The sequence below is a fragment of the Aquila chrysaetos genome, chromosome 23 (assembly GCF_900496995.4).
Source record: "Aquila chrysaetos chrysaetos chromosome 23, bAquChr1.4, whole genome shotgun sequence".
NCBI lineage: Eukaryota > Metazoa > Chordata > Aves > Accipitriformes > Accipitridae > Aquila > Aquila chrysaetos.
Genome location: NC_044026.1, coordinates 12,372,414 through 12,397,923, shown reverse-complemented (window position 1 = coordinate 12,397,923; position 25,510 = coordinate 12,372,414). Strand labels below are relative to the sequence as shown.

At 42.4% G+C, this 25,510-nt stretch overlaps 1 protein-coding gene across 1 annotated transcript in view; it reads left to right on the top strand.

Moving 5' to 3' along the window:
* DHRSX (dehydrogenase/reductase X-linked) overlaps positions 1-25,510 on the top strand; it is a 170,531-nt gene that overhangs the window by 107,916 nt on the left and 37,105 nt on the right. The window contains exons 5-6 of the mRNA XM_029999153.1: positions 994-1,095; positions 15,482-15,689. Of these exons, the coding sequence (XP_029855013.1) occupies positions 994-1,095; positions 15,482-15,689 (310 nt within the window). The remainder of the gene's footprint in view (positions 1-993; positions 1,096-15,481; positions 15,690-25,510) is intronic.

Sequence of the window (25,510 nt, the reverse complement as noted above, 5' to 3'; positions counted from 1 at the left end):
GGATTTAACTAATTTTTTTTTTAATTTCAATTAATTAATTTTGTAGTGTTCTAGTGAAGGTCAATGGCTGACTAATGCTTTGGACAAAGGATGTTTTTGTTAGAGACATGTTTTCTTGGAAATAAAAACATACCAGTGGTAAATATATTTTGAGACACTGACAGCCTACCCCTTGACCGACATCGGCAGCGTGGGCAGGATGCTGCCCACAGTCTCCATGTGAGGTATGATCCTCTCAAATCACACTGCCATTGCTGGAGCCAAGGGGTGGCATGACTCTTACCCGCATTCAAAAGGCATTTACGTGACTGGTTGTTGCTGCCAGGTGACCCGGACACCAAGTGTCCCTGGATGTCCACCAGAGTCACGGCATCGCTTACAAGGCCATGTTTGCTATCAGTGGTTGGATGAGTGGCTGTATGGGCACGCTGTTGCTCATCTTTCCTAGTGCCTCAATAAAGCTTTGTTTTATAACATGTGGTCAGACTCCATCACTGTTCGGACCACAGACACTCAGTAGATAATCTGGAAAAAAACATAGGGCAGCATATTTGGTGTCAGAAACACAGGGAAGCATTGTGGTGCCTGATGTGGCTTCTCCTCTCCCCATTTGATTTCTGGCTGTCATGTCTTGATCATCTCAGCGCTGAAGAGCTGCAGCCCCGCTTCCTAAATGGTAGCAGTAGGAAAAACAGTAGGACTGGGATATATTTGCTCTGTTTGATACCCTTCTTCACCTCCTGGCAGCAGCATTCCTCGTATTTGCTCTGTGAAGAATCAATAGTTTAAAAATAGAAATGGAGGAAGGAAGGAGAAAGAAGGAACCTTCTGAGACCAGCTTCACCCATAATTTCCAAGAGCCTGGTTTATTTTTAAAATCTTTACTTTCCTGGTGACATTATCACAGGAATCCTTGTTGATGTCTGTAAGTGTGTTTTTACATCATTGCAACTGACTTAACTCTGGTTTTGTTCATCTCCGCTTCTCTTCCAGTGGAGTTTTTATACTGTGATTTGGCTTCCATGAAGTCTATACGGCAATTTGTGCAGCGGTTTAGAGCAAAGGATTGTCCACTCCATGTCCTGGTGAATAATGGTGAGTTCTGTTTTTTTCTTCACATATCTGCAGGGGAAGATGTGACAAATGGGGCTCTCATCTATCACTTCACATTTCAAATCGCTTATCTGAACCATATGGCAGGTTACAATATGGCTGCATTAACAGGGATGTCTTTCTAGGAGTTAAATAGCATTTTTCGGAGAGATTGTCAGCTGAGCAGACTGAACACTTCAGTGCCATCCCTGCTCTTAATGTTACTGCAAGTCTTGTTCCTTTGCTGTCTTTTGTAGCTCTCCAGCACTAAAAATCACACGATTGCACAAGAATCTGAGCATCCCTAATAAAAAAAGAAAAAAAAAAAAAAAAAAAAGGAAAGGAAAGCTGTACTTTATGTCTGTAGAAAACCTGTCCTTTCACCTTTATTTACTTTTTCTCCCCTTATATTTTCTCTGTATGAACACATGCATTTCCTGTGGCTGCCTGGTGAGCTGGGTTGGGGGGTTAATCCAGCCGAAATATAATCTAGCAAATGATCCAGCAACCTCAGAGCAGTCACTGCTTAGATGAAGGTGCTGCTGGAAAGTTGTCCATAAAGCTGCGTCCTCAGTGGTCAGAGAACAAATTAAAAGGACAACATTTATCTTTCATTTATACAATTACCAAATGAATCTCATTACTCCTAGGGATTTTAACTTTTGTTATTCACATACTTGCCATCTAATTATGTTTTATAGCCACAGTATTTTTGGAAACCAGCCCGTACAATAATTTTCCTCCAAAAACCCTGCATGCTCTGCATGTGCTTTCCTAAAGGGGAATTTTCACCTGTCTATTTAACTAGGGGAAAACCCCGCCAGCAACAATTTAGGCTTCTTTTAGAAATTTTCTGCTGTTATATGCTGCTGTTCTTGTTTTCCCAATTATTTGCATGTATTTTTATTAAGACATCCCAAAGAACATTTTCTGTTTTCCTGTGCACCCCTCAGTCCTCGTGAGGGCAAATGTGCTGTAAATAAATGGGTTTGTTACATTTGTTGATGGCTTAAAGAGCTCTCAGTAACACAAGCAAGTATCATAATAAAAATTCAAGAGTATTTTATTTCCTGATTGATATGAAACATTAATTAAATGTTCAATTAAATGTTCATTTTTATTTGATTAGCCAAAAAAGCCTACCATTATTATTTTAATTGTGCAATAATTAAAGGTAGTGGATATTTAATCCTGGTTACAAAATCTTTTCAGTTTTACATGCCTACTTTTAAAGATGCAGGGTACAAACTGTTACACAGGTGGGAAGAACGCTATTTGAAAAAGCAGCATTTTGTGGAAAAAAGGGGTTTGAGATCTATGCACCCGTCAGGCATCCCCTGCCCTCCACCGGTTGTCTGCACAAGCAAAGCCGGGACTGTGGAACAGGGGCTTGTGGGCAGCTTGGGGGAGAAATGATGGGGCTGAAGCAACAGCACAGCTGGGAAGCCCTCTTGAATAAAGGATTTTGTTCTGCCCTAGCTGCTGCTGAAGCAGGATGGATGAAAATTGCCGTTAAATATATCTTCTTAATCAAGAAACAAAGTTATATGAAAATAGATCTCCTAATGTGGCTAATATGATACGAGACCAAAGAGTGTAGACCCAAAGTTGCTTTTAAGAAAGAAGCTTGAGACTAATATTTGCCTGAATCAGTCTATATTTTCATGACCTGCAAAAAGGGCATTTGATTTCACTTACACTTGGTTACCAAACACAGTTGGCAAGAGAAATCTGTTGTTTGAGAAAATCCTGTTAGAAACTACAATGAAATGAATGGTCCGACTCTGCTTTTTGCTGAATATTTAACAGAATCACAGAAGCGATCACATCCAAAGCTGCCGTAAAGACTCCTGTATAATTAGGTTGGTCTCCAACCATTATGTGGCAAGTCACCAGCCTTCGCTTCTGAAAGCTCTTTCCCACAGTTTGGTTTTTTCAGTCCTTTTTGTTTGGTCTTGTAAATAATCTGTAGCATTTAGTTTTCTTACTAGTTTCGTAATGAAAGCCCAAGTGATTTCTTGGTACACAAGAGGAAAATGAACGTACCTACTGGAGGAGAAATGGCCTGATGCAAAAACCTTTGAACAGCTTCTCTTGGCTTTCCATCAGTGTTGAGCACATCCAAGACAAATGCTGACGTTTGGGCTAACTGGTAGGCTTTTCCTTTTCCCTTTCCCTTCCTCTTTCATTTTTTTTGTAATTTTTTTTTCACTGTAACGCAATGCACTAAAGAGCAAGTTTCAGTCCATCGTGGACTGCAGGGCTGGAGGCACTACTCACTCAAAAGCCTCATCACAGTTGCCAGCTCCACTAGCTTCACTGCATGATCCCCTGGACACAAGCTTGGGTGCCTGGAAGAGGACAACGCTTGCAATATTTAAATGTCTGATGGGAGTGGGTTGTTGGGCATGTTGTCAGTGAGTGTGTATGCTTTCTGTCAGAAAACTGTTGTCAATAGGAGGCATTTTGCATGTCTTGCAGAACATCTCATAATGACATGATTGATTTTCTTATGTCTCAGTGTATGCATCTAGAACAGTAGGTTTCTTAGTATCACCTAGTACTTTCTTATTTCTTACAGATCTTGAAGCTCTAGCATTCTTGATATGAAGAGGTATTTTTATTTTTTAGCATATAGGGAAGAACCTGTGGGCCAGGCATGTGCACAATGCATCTGTACGCAGTCATATGCTTTTAAGAGTCTGACCCAAAGTCTGTTGGGGCTAATGGAAAGTCTCCATTAGGTTTTGAAAATCAGACTTTGTGTGGGTCCCATGACTTCTGAATCAGACCATTGGCAACCTAATAAGAATTCTCCTCTCTATCTTCATAGGACCAAGTATTTTATTATCAAGGACTGTACCCTTTTGTTACATTTAATGTAAAAATGCCAAGAACTGTTACACTGCATTTTTTTTGCACACTATATTAGTATTATTTACTTGCTTTAAATCAAAATGTTTTAAATTGAATGTTATAATCAAGTCTATACATTAGTGATCTTTCCACATCTTATAAGGATACATATTTGTGGATATGTGAAGATACATGATATTTGTTGTGGGCTTGTGTGAACCTATCAAAAAGCCAAACATTTCAAGATGAACTGAGGAAAGTTCTAACATTATACATAATGCAAACTATGAAATTAACATTGAAATATTATTAAAGACAGGTGATTTGGCATGAATTACTGTGCTAGGTGAATAATCAGTAGTCCATGTCTGACCCAAGATCATTATGAAATTCAGCAGTTTTCCAGGTCACTGGTGATTTTTTAAAAAAATGTATCTCCATCACTTGCTCTCCATCACTTGCCTCGCTCAAGGATCTAGTTGGAAATTAAATTAATACTAAAATCCTGAGTTTCAAAGTATTCTTCTAGAGCTAGACACAGGTCCCACAAAAATTTCAGTAAGTTTTAGATATCCAACTAATTCAGGCACTTTAAGAAGTCTTAGGTGAACATTTAGGGTGTTCAAAATGGAGATTAGTGCACTAGAGTCACCTCCTCTTTTTTTATTATACCTGATTTTAGCATATACATTTAACTTTCTAGTTTCTAATTTAAAAGGAAAAATTTGGTTGAATGCACGCATTATTTCAGCTGACAAATAAAGGCCTGTTGTTCCATTACTATGCTTTCTGCATCAGTAATATGCATGCTCAGCTCTTGGTTTTTAAAATAAACAAAACATATTAAAGATGCAAATAGAGTATTACATAAACATTTTTTTAAAATATGATGTGCTAGTGCTAAAAAGAGAAAAATGCTATAACACAGAAAACAAATTCATTTTCTGTGAAAAAAAAAAAAAAAGTAAGCTAAAAAGATGAACTATGAGCCACAGAAAGACAGATGCAGTACAAGCAGTTTAGAAAACTTAATCTGACAGAAGGTCAGAAGAATATGTCTTCCAGTCCTCTAATTAGCAATTGGGTGCCAATTTTTTGTTTTTGTTTTTGAAAAGAACTGTGTCTTTGTACAGTTGAAAAGCATTTAGCAAATTACAGCATGTACACTTCTGTAATTATTTAATACATTCATTAAAGTGATATTGCTGTTAAGAGCATTAGAAAGTCTGCTATCTTCCTTAGGTTGCAAAAGGGAGAGATAGTAAAACACTCCATAAAATTCCATGAGCAGTTGTCACTGTTTCATGCCAGAGAGGTTTTTTCTAACTTGCAGTCAGTCATTTTCTTTGTGTGCCAGAAATGTTTCTCTGCACCTTGTAGTTACTGTTTTTACTTATACATTGTTTACAGTACTTAATGATCTTAAAACCAAGAGAGCGAACACCAAAATCACAACATCTTTAGTGATAACAGAATACCTATGGATACCAAACATGCACGGTCTAGCTCATTAACAATGAAATACCAACTACCTTCTCTGTTGCAGTTCATTGAATGGTTTGTGATTTTGGCTACAGGTTAGGAAAGGAGGGGGAGAAAATGACAAGGACATTTAGTATATTCCTTGGCTTGCACACAAACACAAAAAAAAGAACTTAGAGATTTCAGGATATTATTAGCCTATTGTAGACAGATTGCAGTTAATATATTTCAAGTTGAAGCCTATCTAAGCCCATTTAAAATCAATATTTCTGAACCGCTGGTTAATTCACACGTTCATATTTCGTACTTCCTGGATTATCTGAGAAATCTCAGTGTTTTGATAGAATGAATAAGTCTCTATAAGCTTCCCTCTTTAGTTCCTAGGGCACAATAAAAGCTGTATCAGTAGGTAAGTACAGACTATAAGATGAAAAGGAAAGAAACCCCAGAGAAGTAGAAATTCACTGGAGAAGACCTTGAGGCAAAGTTAGTGAGGAGGGTTGCTGTTGACTCCAGTGGAACTTTGATTTAATCAAAAATAATGCTTCTCCTCCAGCCACACAGGAAGGCTGTGGTGAACTCAGGACCCGGTATCTCATGAATCTTGTGCCAGTGCCTTGCTTACAGCACCATGTTTCATCGTTATCCTTCCTTGAAGACAAATCAGAGCGATACGTAAGCAAAGCTGAGATGGAAAAGGTGTAGAGGGACAGGGAGAAAGAGAGAGGACAAGCAGAAGGGCAAGTGGCCCTTTATCTGAATATAATGGATGATAGATACTAGACATCATGGGAGAGCTGGGCCTTTGGGAGATGTTTAGAGCTGGAAAAGGTAATTTGAGGTGGTGGGGGGGGTTGGCTTAAAATGGATATTCCATGGATGATGGGCAAAACTAGAAGATTCGAAAGGACACTAACATGGGGCATTTATGTGTTCTAAAATGAGAAGATACTCTCAGAGCCATATTTTTTGAAGAAGCTCGGTTCATGATAGATGCCATTTACTCAGATTTTTCAGAAGAGGTCGTCTTTATAAGAGAGGTGACTGGAAAGTATGGGGAGGCTGGCTGATCACACTGCTCTTTACAGGTATTAGGTGCTTTGGGTACTGGAAGTAACTTGTCTGGGCACATGTGTCAGAGCACCGTGATACTGCTGTCGGCATCCAGCCCAGCTTGTTTAGAGCAACTGAGGGTTGTGCAATGCCAACATTTACCTAGCGCCCAGATTTTTAGCCGCAGTCGTCAGCTAGAGCTTTTATTATACTTGAATAGCATTGTTGTCTACCAGAAAGATATGTATCCTGTATAAAGGTATCAGATTTCTTACAAAAGGTTTATTTTTTATTAGAAGATCTAATAAGTTAGAAGAGTAACTTTAGGCTACTTCTGACTTTTCATTCATGAAAATCCTGACTTTTGTTTGATACTATCTTTGTCTTTGTAATTATTTCCAAAGCTTTTTCTGTGTCTGTGATATCAAACACTTTGTGAAAAGGGAACTATCTCAGACTCCACATGCTTCAGGTTCTTGACCCATTTGCTTTTATGTCCTGAATGTGAATGTTTTATCAGTGGAAGACAGATACAAAATTCAGCTATTGATGGATTAGGAGACCCAACCGGTTCTACTTAAGTGTGTGGAACATTTGCCACTGGCTTTTCTGAGAGGCAGGAGTGAGCCATGTTTTATTCTTACCTAATCCTTTCATAGCTTTTAGGTAAAAATATTTTTTATACAAATTGCAAAAGAAGATATTTCTTCTAAGAGAACTTCCTGTTGAATTAGAAAGCTGCGACTGACTTTCTTATTTTCTGATTGTGATTAGGATAACTCACCATTGTGCCAACTCAAATAACCAGTTACTGAGCATATTTTTAGGAAACAAAGTTTTTTTTTCCAGCCAGACCCAATTATGAATGCTCTGATTTATCTTAGTGTAAAAACAAAACCTCAGTTATGGATTGTATTGTCTTTTTTTAACTGACACATTTTCTAAGGAACTAGCCTGTGCTTTCTGTGTTCGCTATGTAGCAGCATGACATTGAATCAGAAAGTGAATCTGTTCTTAAGGAGGTATTGCAGCCTGTTCAGTTTTGTGCTGAACCTACCAAGATTTGGCTGTTGTTTTCACAGTCCTTGTAAGTGGATTGTCTGCATTTTTTTCTTTTTTTTCTTTAACTTACTGATGAACTAAGAGCTTGTCTTTTCTGGAAAGATGCACTGCTTTTTCTTCTTTGGCACAGCTAATACAGTCCACTTCTCCCTTGTGGGCATTATAGGTGGGTCTGGGAGCACTGGCAGTAGACATTACTCAATTTTCAGTTCCTTACTAGTTAGCCAAACTTCTAATGTTTGGGCTAAGAGTTTCCATGCTAAGTATTTGCCTTAGGCTAATTTATTTTTATTTAATTTTTTGTAATGCCAGATAAAAGAGTTTATCTGTTTCCAACAATGATAAGAAAAACATCCTAGGGGTTTTTTAATGTCAAAAATGATGGCAAGTTTCTTTAGAAAGGCTCTGGTGTTATCACAGTTTGGAATGGGGACTTGAATGCAGGCAAGATGCTGCCTTTGTGTCAGAGGTGGCTGCACCTCCCGCCACCTGTGGAATATTCCCATGATGGGTTGAGTCCGGAGCCTGTAAAGCACTGCAGTTTGAAAACGGTCTTTTACATTTTAATCACTAAAGATTTTGCTTGTACCAAGCACGTCCTCAGTTGAGACTGAGCGGGTCTTTCTGCTGGAATCACAACCCCGAGCCATGGTGGGAAGTACTGCGTGCAGGCAAATGCACCGGCACCGAGGCTGGGCACCATCATCCCGTCTGCTCCCCGTGGCTGCCTCTGAGCTGCGGTGGAGATGGGCACTGTGGCTCACTTCAGCTCCTCCTGGTCTCTCCACTGTCCAGAGTCGGGGCCTGGGTCTTCTGTGACAAGTTTCCGTCCCATGAAAAGCAGACTACGGGGTGGGGAGAGGTAGACGGGAGGTGATGGGTATCTGGGTTTTACCTTGATATACGGTTGGAACATGACTGTGGAGCTGGGATGTGATTTCAGCACTCTCAGGACCTAAACGTCTCACCAGACACTAGCTGGTGAGCTGATGTGGATGGTGACCTCAATTGGCTAGTGACCACATCTCTCTGGAAGCGCTGGCTCTTGCATTTTTAGGCATAATGACAAAACCTGTAGCGTGGAAGAGGAAGAAGCCTGGTTTGAATGCAGATGGGACAAGACCGTAACTTCCAAGAGAGGCAGATCTATACAAGAAGCCTGGGTGCGGAGAATGGAAATAGAAGCGAGGCAGTTAAGGCTGGGAGGTTTTAAAGGACAGACAGCAGAAGATGAAGTTAAGAGTTCGGGGGGGGGGGGGACGGGACAGGACTGTCAGGTGGGAACCATTAGGATGGGGGAAAATTTGATGGCAATACATTTGAGTTTGCTGAGTGAAAGACAAACAGAATTAAACTATGAATGTAGCATATATTCTTGTTCAATATCAGGAAATCCATAAGAGAGCAAGTATGGGGGAGGGAGCTGGGATGGGTAGTGAGGACAAAGAGAGGCATTAGGTATGTCTGAACTGTAGGAGAGGTCTCAGTGAGAGTTTGCAAGTGCTTAGACAGCACATAGTTCACAAGGATTGAGTCCTTATCTTGAGGACTAGTCTCTGTTGTGCACAAACTGATTGAACCTTTTCTTGCAGTGAGGGGGTTCTTGACTGGTCTCTTTTTTGCGAGTTTACTAACGTTTAACAGAGATGAGAATTATCGCCCCCCCGCCATGGGGACATGATTGGAGCCTTGTTCTTCTGTTTGGCCGCAGACTTCAACGTAACTTGTAGAAAATAATTCTCGTCTACCCAAGTGTCACAACTGGTTGACACTGAAGAGGGGATGGGGAAGCTGGTGGGAGCCTCAGAGCCATGGATCGTGGCCCCGTAGGGAAACCGAGGAACAAGGGAAGGACGAGGCAGGCGTGTGACTGGCAGATGCCTGCAGGATGCAGAGTGAGGTCTATGAGATTCAGACACAAAGGAGCTAGAGTGGCTGGGTAAGAAAATTAGGGAGAACAAACTTACCGTTTGCAGGGAAGCAGAGAGGCAGATGAAGCTGATATGTGTGTCTGGGGCTGAGCCTCTCCCCTCTTTCCCGCACACACGCTGTTCTTGATAAGATCAGCGTCGGGTCACTGGATTCTGGGGGTAAGGGAGGGAGGGGAGCGCAGCCCAGAGCTTTGGCTGGGAAGCAGCACACCGTCCTTGGCTTTGGCAGGGCCATGTATTTTGGCTGGCACAGGGAGTTGGAGAAGTTGTCAGGAAGCCAGTGTGTGGAAATGGCAATGGGCGGTGCAGAGCCCCTTGCGAGGGAACGGGAGGCAGGAGCTAGTGGGAACTTGCTCGGTGCTGGAGCAGAGGCTCAGGCAGACTCCTGTGGAGAAGTTGTTCTGGGAAGAGGCAGGAGAGACCGAACTCTGTGGAGATGGCTCTCCTCCACAGCCCGAGGCTGGGTCCCAGTGCTGCCCTGCTCTTTATCAAACCCGTTTTCACAGTGGCAAGTCCCCTCCAGGGAAGGTCGATGCACGGGACGCTGTCCCGCCACTGATGCCAGACAGGCTGACAGCAAATGTCCTTGCATCTCCCCAAGGGTCAAATGCATCCGTGTGGACTCTAACTGTCATCTAGGTGTCATCGTTACGCCATGGGGTAAAATCCCTTGCTTTGCTTCTGTTTCCTCCTAGTTTGCTTTAGAAAACTGCATATACGTATATACAGAGCTCCAGAAGATATTAGGCAGCGCAAGAGACTGAACTGCCTCTGGGGAGACGGGAAGTAGGACTGTAGCATTGGAGAGCTGTACCAAGCTCCATTTGTATTTTTTTAGTTTTTCTTCTTAACTGTTTGGATTTTTGCCGTTTCAGCTTTCATATGCTGTTGATCTGGCTTCTCTGTATGGTGCTGTCTAGACTGTTTTCTGGGATACCAGTAGGTGTGCAGCATACCAGTAGCGCTGGGCTCTGGGTTACGGATGTAGCTTAGCAAGCAGTATGTCGCAGCAGGGCTGTAAATTCACCTCTCTGCAGCCCAGGTGAGGCATACCTGTAAAAAGCAGTTATGTCGGTACACTTGTGTCTCCAGTGGGCACTTCTGGGGGCATTTCTTCTAATAAGGCGTTGCACCTTCTCATTGCTCACTAGCCAGGAGGGATCCACAGGACAGGCATGTTCTGGGATAGCATTGCTCAACTGAACGAGGTGGAACAAGCAATCTAGTATAGGCAGCCTAGCCAGGGAATGCTGCTCTATGCTTATTTTGATATTCACTCCACTATAGCTGTTCCTATTCAGGAGAGAAGTGGGCTATACTATTTCATACATAGATCCACCCATAGATCTTTTGGTGTATGGGTGTGCAGAGCAGAGCGGTGTTGACACTCTGTTAAATGAGGTGGGTTGCCTTGTGTGGCTGCACTCATGGGATGGAAAAAGCTGCTAAATGAATCAACTACACCAGTGCAAAGCCTGTGTGGAGAAAAGGCTTTGCGCTTTTACTTGGAGTTACTGTCTCTATTAATTTTCACCCTTGGGAACTTTTTGGGACAGTATGTATCTCTTCCTTGTAAATAGCAAGAATTGGGTGAACGGGATTATATAGGCTCACCTCCTGCTGTAAAGGTGTTACATGTAGGTGTATGCAGCTGACCTCTTGCGTTGTTTGCCCAACCTTTGGGTTGCTGGGGATGAAAGGACTTGCATGTGGGGGCACTGCCTCCAAACCCTCTTCTGTGAGCCTGGCTGAGAAGGAAGACATTTTGTTCTGCATGTGAAAAAGAGATTTTAAATCTTCCTTTTGTAGTGGGTTTGAGAGAACTGCCTTTAAAAAACTCCAAGTAGCTCTCTGTAAATAAATCTAGATGAGTGAAATACTTGTATTTTTGAAGCTCTTAGAACATATTTTACAATAGAGCTGAAGGATGTCTTTGCTGTGGGAGGTACAGGAATTACAGCAATGTTTATCATCATCTGCAGTACAGGCATGGTACAAATTCTCCTGTATAATCCAATAAAAACATGGTATGCCTGTACTGTAATATTTACAACTATCGTAAACATTTTGGTTGTACTGTGTGCAGTATCAGATCCATTATGCTCTTAAATTCCCATAAGACTAATTCATTGATGGATCCCAAACTGAGAGTTTCATTAGAAACTTTTATAGAAAATTGTGATAAATGACTGTTTACAAAGACAGTTCTCTTGAGGTGTGTTCATTCTTTGAGAGAAAAATATGACTATTGCCTAGTCATAAAAGTAAAAAAGGATAGAATTTTTTTATTCATTATAGCTAATTAAAATGTGTATAATTTGAAAATATTACAATAAATGCATAACTGCAGCACATTGGAAGGTATTACTATATCTATAAGAAGAACAGTTGTTCAGCATAGTTATGCAGCAAAATATTTTCCTTATTCTAATTTATTTCTACTCTTGAAAACTCACACATCGATGTGTCATCTAGGCAGTTTTCTGCATGCATACTGTCAGTCTTTTGCCTGAATATTTCAATAACAGCTAATCAATGACAAAGTAAAAGCTCATGTTCAGCTTCCTTATTAATTCATTTTCTAATGCCATGCTGGTATCAGTGACATTTTTAAAAATAAATCTGTAAACAATCCAGCTAAATCAGAGGGAAAAATATATAAGAAAGTTATATCAGAACTGAGGTGTTTGACATTAATGGTCTGTGTGCTGCCACTTCAAATTTGACATGCACTACAAAAAACTGAGGAGACTGACTGTTGAGAATTAAAATCAGAAAGATACTGGGTTGTATGGATTCCATACCAGAAGAATAAGCAAAATCATTCTTATTTTACAATGAGGAGGTAAAAAAAAAAAAAAAAGGCATTTTTTAATGTTACAAGTAGTATTGGATTAATTGAAAGAATTAAAAATAGGAGCAGCTTTCATTCTTTGAGTTAGCATTTGGGGCCCTTGAGTAAAGCTGATGATGTTTCTGGACAAAAGAAAATCAATAGCATGCCACTTTTAGGATCTACTGAATGTTAGGTAGTTAATAATTTAAAAAAGAGAGCTTGCTGCTACACTTACAAGGTTTTCCCTTTTGTCAGAGAAGCAACCAGGTTCAGTTGCCTGTTGGGTATTCCTTTGTATGCTCGCTCTCAGTGAATTAAAATGTCTTCTTCTCAAATAAGAGAAACTGCCCTCAAATTGCAGGGCAAGATTTTTCGATAGCCTTGATATGAACCACCTCAAAGATGAGGACCTTTAAAAAAAAAAAAAAAGTCTTTCAAGGGTTTTTTGGATTAATATTATTTGACCAGCTCTTGAAGACAAAAGGGGATTGTAGTAGCAGCAAATGCGAGCCGAGGTGATTGTGCCTGCTCAAGGACTTGACCACAATTTCTACTCAGAGGAAGCTCCTGAAGAATGAGCAAAATAATTTTCGGGAACGTGTATCTTAACGGTTGTGTACTGCATGAGTAAAACTTTTTTCCGTCTCCCGACCTGAGCTCAGATCTGATTTTTGCTTCCAGGACAAGAAGCACAGATGGTGGAAACTAATTGGGGTGAAGGGCAAAGCCTCTATGTGCTCTTGAAATCCCGTGCCTCTCCGGAGGTCGAGGGGGCGGTTGCTGTAGCACAGGCATCCTCAGGCTGATGGGAGCGGTGACAGCCTTCCCCGGCTTTGCCTGCTCATCGTGATGCAACGCTGAACGGCTGCAGCAGCCGTCTACCGCGCTTGTCTCTGGACAAATTCCTCCATCCCTCCGTCTGACTCAGCCAACAGAACTGTGTGTGTGTGCATGGAGGGGTCCTATAGTGAGCCCTGTAGCGGCCCCGGCGGATGCAGAAGCAGCATTTGGGGTTCACATCAGCTTTGCTGTGCCAGGGCTGTTTTGTGTTGGCTGCCTTTTCGTGGGCTTGCATTTTACCGGTGTTGCTGCAAATAGACCTCTGGCAAACTTCTTCCTCCTGCCTCTTCCAAGTGTCACAGCTTTGCAGGGCACGATGGGCCTCAGAGAGATGCAAATCATTTCCTTGTACCAGCCCCAGCGCTCAGAGATGCAGCAATGTTCCCATCTGCCCTCCAACAGCTTGTGCTAAGCTCTGTCTCTGCTAAAACTTGCACTGTAGCAGGCTGAGACTTGGTCTGGGAGACTGGGCTTTGTTGCCCTTCCCGCCCTTTCCTTCTTCCCAGAAAACAGGAAAAAGTCGCAGCAGAGCTTGTGCCACATTTATGTCTGTCCATAACCTTGATGGCAGTGCTCAGTCCCAGCCACTGTTCTGGATGTCATTACATGCTGCATATGCAGATTACGGAGGAAATGGAAATCTGTTTCCAACTCTGTGAGCAGTTGCACCGTGCATCAGAGTTAAGTACTGCTGAGGAAGGAGAATGCAACGGGACACCCGACCAGACATCCTCTGATTTGTGTCTTCCCGTTGTTGAAGTTGAGATTTGACAGGCTGAGAAACCACACCCGGCAGCTGGGTTTTCCTGTCTTTCTGAGGGATCTGGGAAAGTGGCTGTAAAGACAGAGAGAGATGCCAATCAGAGCTTTTGTAGAGCCCCATCAGATAACTTGTGTTGTGTTTCTTTCATCGTACCATCAGCCAGCATCGCTCATGTTCACTCTTAAATTCTCTGTATGCAGGTATACTGTGTTACACCCAAACCTTTTGTTTGCTCTGTCGTTTTCTCTTGTGTCTTCCCCTCACGCTACTTCTCCGGTTGTTCCATTAAGCAGTAGGCAGCCGTAGGTGAATCGCTATGGGTGTTGGCCATGCTAAAAAGATCCTGAAAGTATATCTCCTCTTTAGCCCAAGCAGCAGTAAGGAAGCAGGACTGTCAGGTAGCGGGACCTCCCCAAAGGAGGAGTGGTGTAGATGCACAGCACGTGCAATTTAAAATGGTCATTTAATATGCCATCATTGGGCTGACATCAAGAAATGGGATGTTAAAGGCTTTTTAATGGACACATGAAGTAGCGCGAGGATTAAGCTGACACTCTCTCGTGTCTGTGAGCAGAGGTGGCCTTTCTGCTGTATCATATTCATGTGTTTTAGAGAGAAGACAAATGGCCTACAACATTATTCTCCCTGAGCCACGTCCATCTACATTTAAATTACAAAGGTCAGATCCACTTGTACGATAATTAAATTTTAATAAAATAAGAATAATTTATAACATTCAAGTCCACATTATAATTGAATGGGATAGCTATCCCCCACACAGCCTCAGTACACGATATAATTTATGCATGAGCTCAGGATTCTCTGCAAGATGCTGAAATCAACATTGCATGTTGGGGATGTGGATACTTATTTTAGGCACTGAGTTTGAAAATTGTGGTTTGTAGAAATATATGCAAAAATATTGCCAAAATAAGCATTCAAAAACTCATTTCAATATGCAGCTGCTTGTAAGCACAGTAATTAAGATATATTGGGTAAACTTACTACATCTTTTCTCACCCACACCAGTGAGATAGAAGTTGCAGATTTCAGAAGAAGACTCAACAGATCTTTAAACTCCAGCCAGGACTCAGCAGAAAGCCGCCTGGGAGAGCAGGTCGGCTGCTTAGCCTGGTCTTGTCTCCACTGCTCTGAGCCCTTTGATGGAGGGAATGTTGTTGGGATCACCCAGCTCCCACCTATTGTAGATGGATTAATTATTGTTGTGGACCTGCAGCATTGCATTCTGGCACGCCAGCAATGGGTTAACTCAACTTTTAATGTCTCCAAAACACTTTTCACAAATGAACTCATTTATCCTCACAATTCTGCAGGGAGGGAGAGCGTCCGTCTACCTGTTTTCTGGATAAAGGAACCAAAGTGGGGGTTTTGACATTTTTCTCAACAGGTATCAATCAGTGTCAGCTTTACACTTCACATGCCATCACCAATCACTCATTGCTCTAAATGCTGTGTTTACACTCTGCAGCGGGAGATCCGTGCTCCTTCTAGCTTGCTGCTTCTCTGAAATAAATCAACAGGTTTTACATCTGATTTTTCCTCCAGCTGGGGTGATGCTGGTCCCTGAAAGGAAGACGGAGGATGGGTTTGAGGAGCACTTCGGCTTGAACTACTTGGGACACTTCCTGTTGACTAACCTCCTCTTGGATATGCTGAAGCAATCAGGAACGCACAGTCACAGCGCTAGGATCATCACTGTCTCATCAGCCACCCATTATGTAGGCAAATTGCACCTGAACGACTTACAAAGCAGGTACCGATCCATTTTTGGTATTCGCTGATCTGTAAGGGTGTGCAGAGTAAACTCCAAGAGAATTGTTACTGAATGCTGAACATGGGGGGCTTTGTTGCCTTTTTTTTTTTAATTAATGGCAATTCTCAAGCAGTTGCTTAGTATCTTTCAGACTTGAACGAAGCTTGCAGCCTTCAGTCAAAGATACAAATAATTTATAAGCTTGTAAACCGAGTCTTTTATTCTGAACCTTGAAAGCCTTGCTTCCTTTCTGATGCTTACACTGTGGTGACGGCTGCGGTGCAGAGCCCGGACTCCTCGCTGCCTAATCAGGGAGACTCTCAATAACTGCGGTGTTTTCAAACGGCTCGGGCGAATGCTAATAGGCTTTGTCCTCAAGTGAATGCATATGCAGAGGCCCCGATCCTGCCCTCGGATGGGCACAGACGGATGCCTGTGGCTGCTAGCTCCCTGCCCGCTGAGCCGACTGGGGATGCTGACGTGGCCGGGGGGGGGGCCGCCAGCCCCACCGGCCCGGCCGCCAGCCCCACCGGCCCGGCTGCCTCGCAGCTTCGCCGGCCCACGCGCTGCCTGCTGCTCCTTCCTCGCCGGCAGCTCTGCCCGCTGGCCTGCAGCTCCCTGGCGCGTTGTCCTCCCTTCCCTCCGCCTCTGGCCTCCGCCTGGTGCTGCGGCCCTCCTTACGTCCCGGTCCCGCGCCACCGCCTCCCTCACGGCCCTTCTCCAGCTTCCCCCACCCGCCTGCCGGCCCCCGGCTCTCATCCCCGCCGTCCGTCCCGTGGTGCTTGCCCTCTCGCACGTCAGCCCGGTGATGCGCTGCAGGCGCCGGAGCCCTTCTCTGCGTCACCCGCTGCGCTTCCCCGAGAGCTTACCGAGATCCAAGTGCGTGGCCGTCCTGGGTTTTTAACCCGGTCAGATGGGTTAAAATGCGTGGCCTTTTTCTGTCCCACTGCTTTCGTCTAGGAAAACTGGGGGTGACTGTCTACGGGATATTTCTAACATTAGGAAGACACCAAATGACGCGGTAGATGTCTCTGGTGTCGCACAGGAACGGTGTAGAGTTGTTTAGTTAATTGAGGAACGGGCAGGATAACTGAGATGATACGTTTCAAAATTTCCCCATGCCGTCACGTGTGGCAATTACGCGCTTACTAACAGGCTCAAACAGAGCCCGTCTTCTGATGGGCTCCGGAGTGTTTCTGCCTGCGTGGAGCCAGTCTGAGTTTTGCATCATTTCCATGGAGAAATTCTGTCTTGGTCCTTTGACAGGGACTTCAGCACATGTTCAGAGGCACCTGGCCCAAGGTTTCGTTTTGGAACAAAGACTGAAATTAGAGGGCTGGGCTGTTGCCACTGCAGACACTTTACATATGAATGCTGCATTAAGCACGTCAAACTTTCTGTTCGACTTCTGATTACATGCTACAGCATCAGTTCTATTACAAGCACATTGTTTAAACTCTGCAGGGTAGTCGCAGTTTAATCTCTTGCTTGTAAAACAACCACAGGAAATTGCCCTTACTCTTCACTTGATGTATGTATTCATTGTTTCTGATGGGCATGTTCTGGATGGCACCACGCAAAGGGGCTGAGGGGTGTGTAATTACTATTTCTTTGGGCTAAAGTACAGAATGCAAAATTAAATATGGCTGTTCTGTGTCTCTAGATAACAGTAGTTCCCTTGATTATAGGAAGGCTTTGTACTGTGCCTCTAATTTAGGGTCATCCTTACCTGTGATTCATCATTATTAACTCATATTTAAAAAGAACCCAAAATGTTTCAGTTAGGAAAGTTATGGTTGAGCATGAACATGACCAATCTGATGTAAAAAATCATAATATACCAGTGAGATTTACCTGCAGCTTTTGCGCCAAACCCTGCCCTTTACATTTCAACTTTATTAGTGTAAGAAGAGCCATAAAGGATGCCGGACTCTCACTGATTTTGCCTGCTCTTTCCCACATGGTTGCTTTGAATGGCTCGGGAGCAGCAGTGGTGCCTGCTTTCCGAGCACACAGGCACACCGGTGGGACCCAGAGGGGCTGTGGATTCAGCTCCAAACCTTTTCGTGCTTCAGGCAGAAGAAGATACTCCTGGGTTTTTTTTTTTTTAGCCTAACTGCCGATGAGCCCCCACTCGGGTGAATAATTAGTTGTCGCATAAACGGTGCTGCTAAAACCAGTGAGATCGCTTGTGTGTGCGAGTGTGTGCCTACAGCGAGAGCGGGTTGTTTAGCGACCCTGGAGGGCTGTTGCGGGGTACCGTACACAGGCATTGCCTACGCCGTGGGGCCTCGGAGATGCCGTGGGATTCAGAGCCGCGTTTAAGAGCTTTAATGGATGCGGTAAAGACACCCGTGGTAAGCACTGTGATATGATAGTGTTCCACGAATTGCCACAGTTTCCCAGTGATGCCATCCCTCATTTTTGCTGCTTGTGTGAATGGGAAGTCTTTCTAAAAATTTTATATTGGCTTCTTCCTTATTTTGAGTTGCACTAATTGGCTATAATTCATTTCACGACTTAGGTATATGTTCCCGGATTGGCTGGTAGTCCTAACCTGGCAGGAAGGCAGCAAAACAATTTGGAGTAATTTATTCACAGTGGAGAAAGGGGACCCTACTCTCTACTGGAAAAATTACCAGCGGCAGCACACTGAATTGTTTACCGTGCTCTTGTCCCATTATTCCTAGATTTTGATTGGGCTAGTGTCCAAACTGGAGGTGAGTTATAGTGGCGGAGAAGGGATTCATCCATCAAACATGGCAGAGAAGGGAAGGCAGAAGACTGTCTTGACATAAAGGAGACAGTAAACTGCGGTTCAGTTCTCTGCTTTACCACAGATTTTTCTATGGGATCATTCTCCCACTCAGGAGTCTCTGGGTTGGCAGACACAGGTCTGGCCATCGCTCCCCATTGCTTGTGCTTGCTGCTCAGAGATCTGCTCTGAAGGCAGACGTCATCCATATCACAGTGACCGCAGGGCAACAGCGTAACAAATAATTGTTGGAAGGTCTGTCCCATGAACAGTATTAAATGCAGCTTGTGTTACTGTCTTCCACGTTTCCTCTTTGGTTTGTTTTCTGCCATCTTGCCAGTCTGATTTATCCCATGTTTCTCTTTTCAGCTCCTTTTTGGTGGAAGGGTTAATTTAATTTTTTCTTGATTTTCCTTGCATTTTACATTATTTTTCTTCCTTTGTTATCTCTCTCTTCATGCCTGCCTACTTGATTTCTGTGATCATAGTTTCATCTTCACCTGTGTCTTTTCAGCTTTTTTGTCTCCATTGCCTTTTCCCTCCCTATCTCATAATTTTTTCCTCTTTTTTTGGGGGGGGTGTGTCTTATTTTTGCCCACCAGTTCATTTCCTCCTCTCCATTTATCTTCCTCTTATCTTCTCCCCCTAGCCCCAGTCCTATTTCTCGCCTACAAACGTCATTTCTCCGCCTTCCTGCCCATCCTTTTCACACACACCAGTAAAAGAGACACAGCATGGGTACATCAAGGCAGGACAGAGCTTGTTCCAAACTGGCAGGGCATAGCTTGTTTCATGTGTGTTATTGAAAATGCAAACGCACAAGAGCAATGACTGTTCTCCCAGTTCTTTTGCTGAAGGATATATGAAGAACATCAAACACCTTTGTGGTCTTTTAGATCCAGACCATTTTCAACAGCAATCACATGAGTCGACAAGGGGATCCCTAAGGCAAATCATTCTCCTTCATCCCTACTTTGAATACGACTGTTTTCAAGGAGGTGAAAGTTTACCAGAAACGCTATCTATCTGCAAGCGTGATTTCAGCAATTGCACGCTGAGGGTAGTACACTGTGCACTGGAAAAAAAATATGGTCATGAGAGAATATGGCTGTCTGGATTTAGCAAAAGTGTGAAGAATGTTGTGCCATCCTCTTGGGTTGAGATAGGCTTGAGCAGTGCACTGGATTTTGTGGTGCTCTTACAAGGCTGGGATGGAGGGCACTCCTTCAGCTCCTTACCTACTGAAGTAAGAAGGAATTTTAGGAAAATAAAGAAAAAAAGACCTTATTCCCTTTCCCAGCCTGTGGGTCACCTGAATATGCTCCCTTTCCCAGGGGTTAGCATCTTTGTGTGTTCTGTCTAGCTTTTTCTCCATAACTAACTAACTATTCCTTTCATCATCCTCTCTTTTTGCATGCCAAATGGGCCCTGTAATGCTGTGAATCACGGATCTATGAACTCCCCAGCCACAGTAAGACAGCTCCTTTTCTGGTTCATGTCTCCTGTATATTTGGAACAGTTAGTCACACTTTTTCTGCTCTCCTTCCTCTGCTCTCCAGCTGTAGAAGGAGCTGATGGTTTTTGTAACTCTCCAAGCTGGTACAGTCCCCAGATAATTTCTGTATTTCTTTTCCCTGTAGCCCTAGTGCATGAATCATGTCAGAGACAATAGAGATTGAATGAAAGGCATTGCAAAAATGCCAGCTGCCATATGTGCATCCTAGCTGGTGTAAAATAAGGTAAACAGTCCTGCCCAGGACCTGGGAGGATGCTGGGGAGACCAGGCAGCTCCAGTTAATCATCTCCTCTGTTAGGCAGTTCATAAGGGCTGTAACAGGAGGTGTCACGTACTGATGGGAAAATCTGTCTAGCAAAGTGTCTGGAGATCTCTTCTCCTTGGATGGGTGGTGTCCTTCATCTTCACTTCTTGCGTGCGTGTGATGTTTGTTGGTAAATGAATTTGTATTAAGTTTGGGTAGAAAATTGAGGATTTTGTCCCATCAGCGTTGCTGAGATTTTGAAAATATTGACCATGAATAGCAATGAAAAGTTAAAATGTCAAACTACTTTTGGAAAATATTAATCTATTTTTCAGACTAAACCCTTTGATTTCAGTGATTTCAGAATATTTTATTTCTAATTTATTTGTAATTATCCTTATGAGTGCATTGTCATTCATATTTTGAAGTATAATGTTGATCAAACTGAAACTCCAAACTTTTAACTTCTAAGTCATCTAGTTGAAGTAAGGTATTTCCACCAGTTTCAGTTTACTTTTTTTTTAAGCTGGACATTTATTTAGAACAGATTTTTTCACTGAGAATGGTTTGATGAGTCAACATTTTTTTAAATGAAAAGTTGGGTGTTTTTTTTTTTTTTTAAATTCCTGGTTGGTTCCTGTAGTGCCTTTTCACAACTGATCTGTCATGTACAGTTTCTTAATTCTCTCTGACTGGAAGAACTTAGGGGATGTATAATATCTTCAATTCAAGCAAAACCAAACATGAAGCTGATGTAGCGTAATAGTAGCATAGTACTATTGTTTTATTTCCAAATTTTTAAATAATAAAGGCAAATCTGTAAAAGGAAATAGGAGTGATTTTCTATGTTACACTTTTATTTGTTAATCCATTTTAGTCAGTACAGAAGTCTTTCACAGTTTCATATAAAGAGCTGTGTCACTGGAGCGTTGCTTAATAAAATGCTGTGAAAACTACAGAAATTGTAATCATAAAAGTCTCTTCTAGACCATAAGAGAGAGAAATCTTATTATAGATTTTATTTTATTCAGGAAATATATGGTTTTGTTTTGAGTTGTATTGTTTAAGCAGCTGCAGCACACTGCTGTGTTCAGTTAAACATGTCCTTCCTGCAGCAGGTTACCAAGTTTTCCTGTCTGTAGTTAAATGATAAGTATTCAAATGCTTACTGCACATACATAAGGGTATTTGAGTCCTTCTTTGCAAAATGCTTTCTGTATAAATGCAAAAAGATTGGCTGCTTTGCAAAATGATCCCTTGCGTTTGCAGCAATTAGCATTAATTGCAAAAATTGACTTGCTGGCCTGGAAAATGAGTATACTGATGAAGGCACAGGTCTCAAATTCTATAAATTAATTAAAAAAATAAATGCGCTATTATATCAGCAGACCAATTAATCAGTCCAAAAGACAGAGGTTTATTTCATATGCAGTGTTTTATCCATGTTGCAGGCCACAGGTGATCCCTATCCATTCCTGCAAACAATAATGGAGAAATATTTAAGTCAGGATGCCAACTTCGGACAGTTTTAATTTTAGATTTATTGATGTATTTTCGTTCTGTCTAATCAAAATACTTTTAGGGTTCGTTGGTTTCTGAAGAACAATAACACAGTGTAACACAAAGGTAATGCCAGACTTTAATGTAACCAGAGAAATTAAATACAGCTACTTTGTGTGTCACAATGTTAAGTTCCTTCTTGTCTAAAAGGGATTAATGGTATTGACAAAAGATTATTAATAATGGTTAATGATTTAATAGGACACAGTGTTTCTGAACGAGTTCAAAATTGCAACAGGTTGGGAGGTATGTGATATATGGGCGTTCCTGCTGCGCAGCCTCTCCCTGCACGGCGGGTTGGGTGGGAGAAGTCAACTCTCCGTGACACACGGGACGGTGGATCTCATAGACGTGCTGTTTTCCAAAACTGCAAGGCGGTTCAATGGTAATTTGGAAGTTAATGTACTGCACTCGTGTGACGGAGAAGGCAAAAGGGACTTGCAGAGAACGCGGAGTGGAGATAGCTTGTCACCCTGGAGAGGGGAAGGTTAGTTTAACTTCTCCCTGTGAGCAAAAAGACTCATTAAGGCTGAATGAACCTTAAAAGCTTTGGAGTTCAGGTCCTGGGTGATTATTCAAATGGTTTTAGCATTCCTCTTAATTGCTTTAACTACCACCATCCTCACAGTACTTTTTCAGTGGAGTTGTCCTTCGAGCTGCCTAGTGTAGCTGAGGAAAGCCGGTGTAGGTGCCTGTAAATCCCCGCAATAACGTGTTAAGAGAAACGGTCAAAATGATCAGCTCACCTTCCACAAATCCCCTCTGGGGTCAGCCCTGCTGTTGCTCCTGGTTCTTCACAACCATACATCCCTGATCTTGCCACGTGCATTAAGGATTACGAGGTGTAGTGGAGGGAGGCAAAGGCAGATTTCTGCCTCTGCAATTACAAATGACAACTCTTAACCTTTTCTCTGCTCCCCATCCTAAACCTCTTCTTTCAGCGAAGGAGAACTTTATCTGTTCAAAAGCAGACCAAGCGTTTGAATACTTAAACCTGTGAAGAAAAATTGGTCTTTTGATTAAATCAAGTTCTCTATAAAAATGTCAGTTTTATGAAAAATATACTTTCTAAATAAAATGCATCACTGTAAAAGTAAAATATTTTAGCTCCCGGGAGTTTTAATACTGCCAGAATGTCTTATATAGCTGCAGCTTCGTTGTTCCATTTCTCCTGTTCTCATTGTGTGTCAGGTGCTGTGGTTGCCCTGCATTTCTTGTCGAGGGCGGGTGGAGGGTGGCTGTACACAGCACTGTCTCAGCCTCCCGAGAAGGACAGAGACCGAGGAGCACCGTGGCTCACAACAACTTTCTAAGAAGCTCAAGAGCTTTTAACAGGGATGCTAGCTATGATATGGTACCGCAGAAATATCCAAATTAAAATACTCTGAGATTTGCGTGAAATCTTTTGGTTCTCAGCTCAGAGGGGGTGTGTGTTCAGTATCTGATTGCCACCAAAAATCAATCGGTCTGCCAAAGCAGCAGTATCTTTTGATTCGTTTTTCAGTGAGGGCTGGGGCAGGGCAGCTCTGTGACTGTGTGTTGGTTTTTGAGGGTTTGGACATGAAACTTCTCCTCATTTCCTGGAAAGCCGAACTTGCCTGACTTCACTTGCTTCTGGTGTGTTTGCAAGTGGAAGAGATCTCATGTGCTCTGGCCCCAGGCCATGCCGTGCCCCTTCTTAGGAAATGCTTGGTTTCCATTACAGATCTCTGTTTACAGTGTTCCAGGGTGACACAGTATTGGGAAGTTTATAAAACAAACCCAAAATCCAACTCTAAGGCTAAATGGTAGAGAAAGTGATTGCTGTCACTGTCCCTTACTGTACTTTGAAATAACCACTTTGAGCCACTGTATGCTATTTGTTTCTTGCAGGTTTTTTTGTTTGCTGAAGTTGGCTTGTTTATGTTCCTTAAGTAAGACCCCCCCCTCTTCACAGGCCCCTTTCATATGCTTATTTAAATCCCACATCTTTTCTGACAGCAGCTGAGGGCCGCTCTCTGCCGTGGCTGGACTATGAGTCATTTCATGGGTGCAGAAAACTTCCTCATTTTAATCTCTCCTGTACCTGTTGGCGTTTCAGCTGTATTTCTTCTCTAACCTAGAAAGGTCTTCCAACAGAGGGGAAGACTTCTCGTGGCTATTTTTAACAAATAGTTGTCTTCCTTTATGAGCTTGTTCCTTGTCTTAATTCATGTCCAGGGAGTTAGTCACTTTTACCTCTCAGTTTGAAGCTGTGATATTCATATTCTCACTACATAAGAAAACTTTGAAAAAGCAAAGTGGTTAGATTGTTTCAACAAACAAAAACTGATTTTCAAAATTATTTTGTTGTGCCAGACGTGATAATCTTGTGTTGCTTCTGTGGACAGAGAGTGATGGCGTAGGATTTTCTGCACAGTATTTATAGACATCTTGGAGGAAAAAGGATTTTGCAGTCTGTGTGCACATTCAAACCATGTTTCCCCTGGTAAGACAGACCAGTTCCTTCAGTGTGGTGAACATTTGCGCTTGCAGAACACATTTGGCGCCTCCTCAACTCCAAGGCAGTGCAGTGGGTTCAGCCCACCACATAATGAAACCTTGCATTATCTTCACATATACACCAACACATTTCATGTAGTCTACTGGAAATCTGCTAACCACAATTGGTGCACTCTGCTGAATTTGAAATGGCAACACTTTATTATGCATAACCAGGCCCTACAGTTCCCTTTCAGTCCCAGAATGAAAAGCCCAGAATCTGCAGCTGGTCTGTAAAAGTCTGTACCAGTTTTATGACGGTTTTATCAAAACAGAAGTAAGATTTGGGACTGTCCAAGTTATTACCGGGCCATTTTATGGCCCTATGTGAGTTCTGGTGGAAGGGAAGAAACCGTTAAGAAGACCCATAGCTTCCTTCAGCTTAAAAGCTCTGTTGCAGGAGAGTTAGGAAGCTTTCCATAAGTGTGTGGAGTGTGCCTCAGAGCTCTTGTTCTAATCCAAGAGATAATCTTAAAAGATGTGTGACAATCTTCAGTAACCTGAGATCCAGATTATCCAAGAGATAATATGAAAAGATATGTGGCCACGATGTTTCTCCATCACTCAAAAGGGTCACAAGGACACAGAATGTAGGTCTTGGAGCCTTGATCTGTTTCTTGGCTGCAGCAATGCAAACCCTTGCTTCCTTCTATTTATTACTCATTCATTTGTTTGATGGAGATTTTTAATTGAATGAAGGGATACCATTATGCTCAAATACCACTTCAAATATTAGCAAGTACTTAACACTGCATCATATGAACAGACTGTAGAAAAATGATGCTTCAGAAGAAGCAATTTATATCATTCTTTATAAAGAGATATATTTCCTGAGAGAATGGAATTACAGTAATTAAAACTTGAACTTGCCATTGTCTTGGTTTTGGTTCGGTTAAACCACGACAGCCATCAATATTTAAAACCATCAAAAACATTTGAAATTAACACCAGCTGTACACAAACAGAAAACCCAGACTTTTTTTTTTAAGATACTGAGTCTGGTGAGACTTTGAGAAGACCCATCTTTGAGTCCACGTTTGGTACATTTGAGAACCGTGCTGAGCACACAGCAATGGAGCTACACACAGCAAGGCAATCGGTAGAGCATCTTGACATCTCACCTCTTGCCATTAGGAGGAGGGATCAGCCAAATGCAAAATGATGCATTGATTCCATCTGGATGACAGTAATGCCCAGGATGACAAGCCCCTGCTTACTTTGCCTTT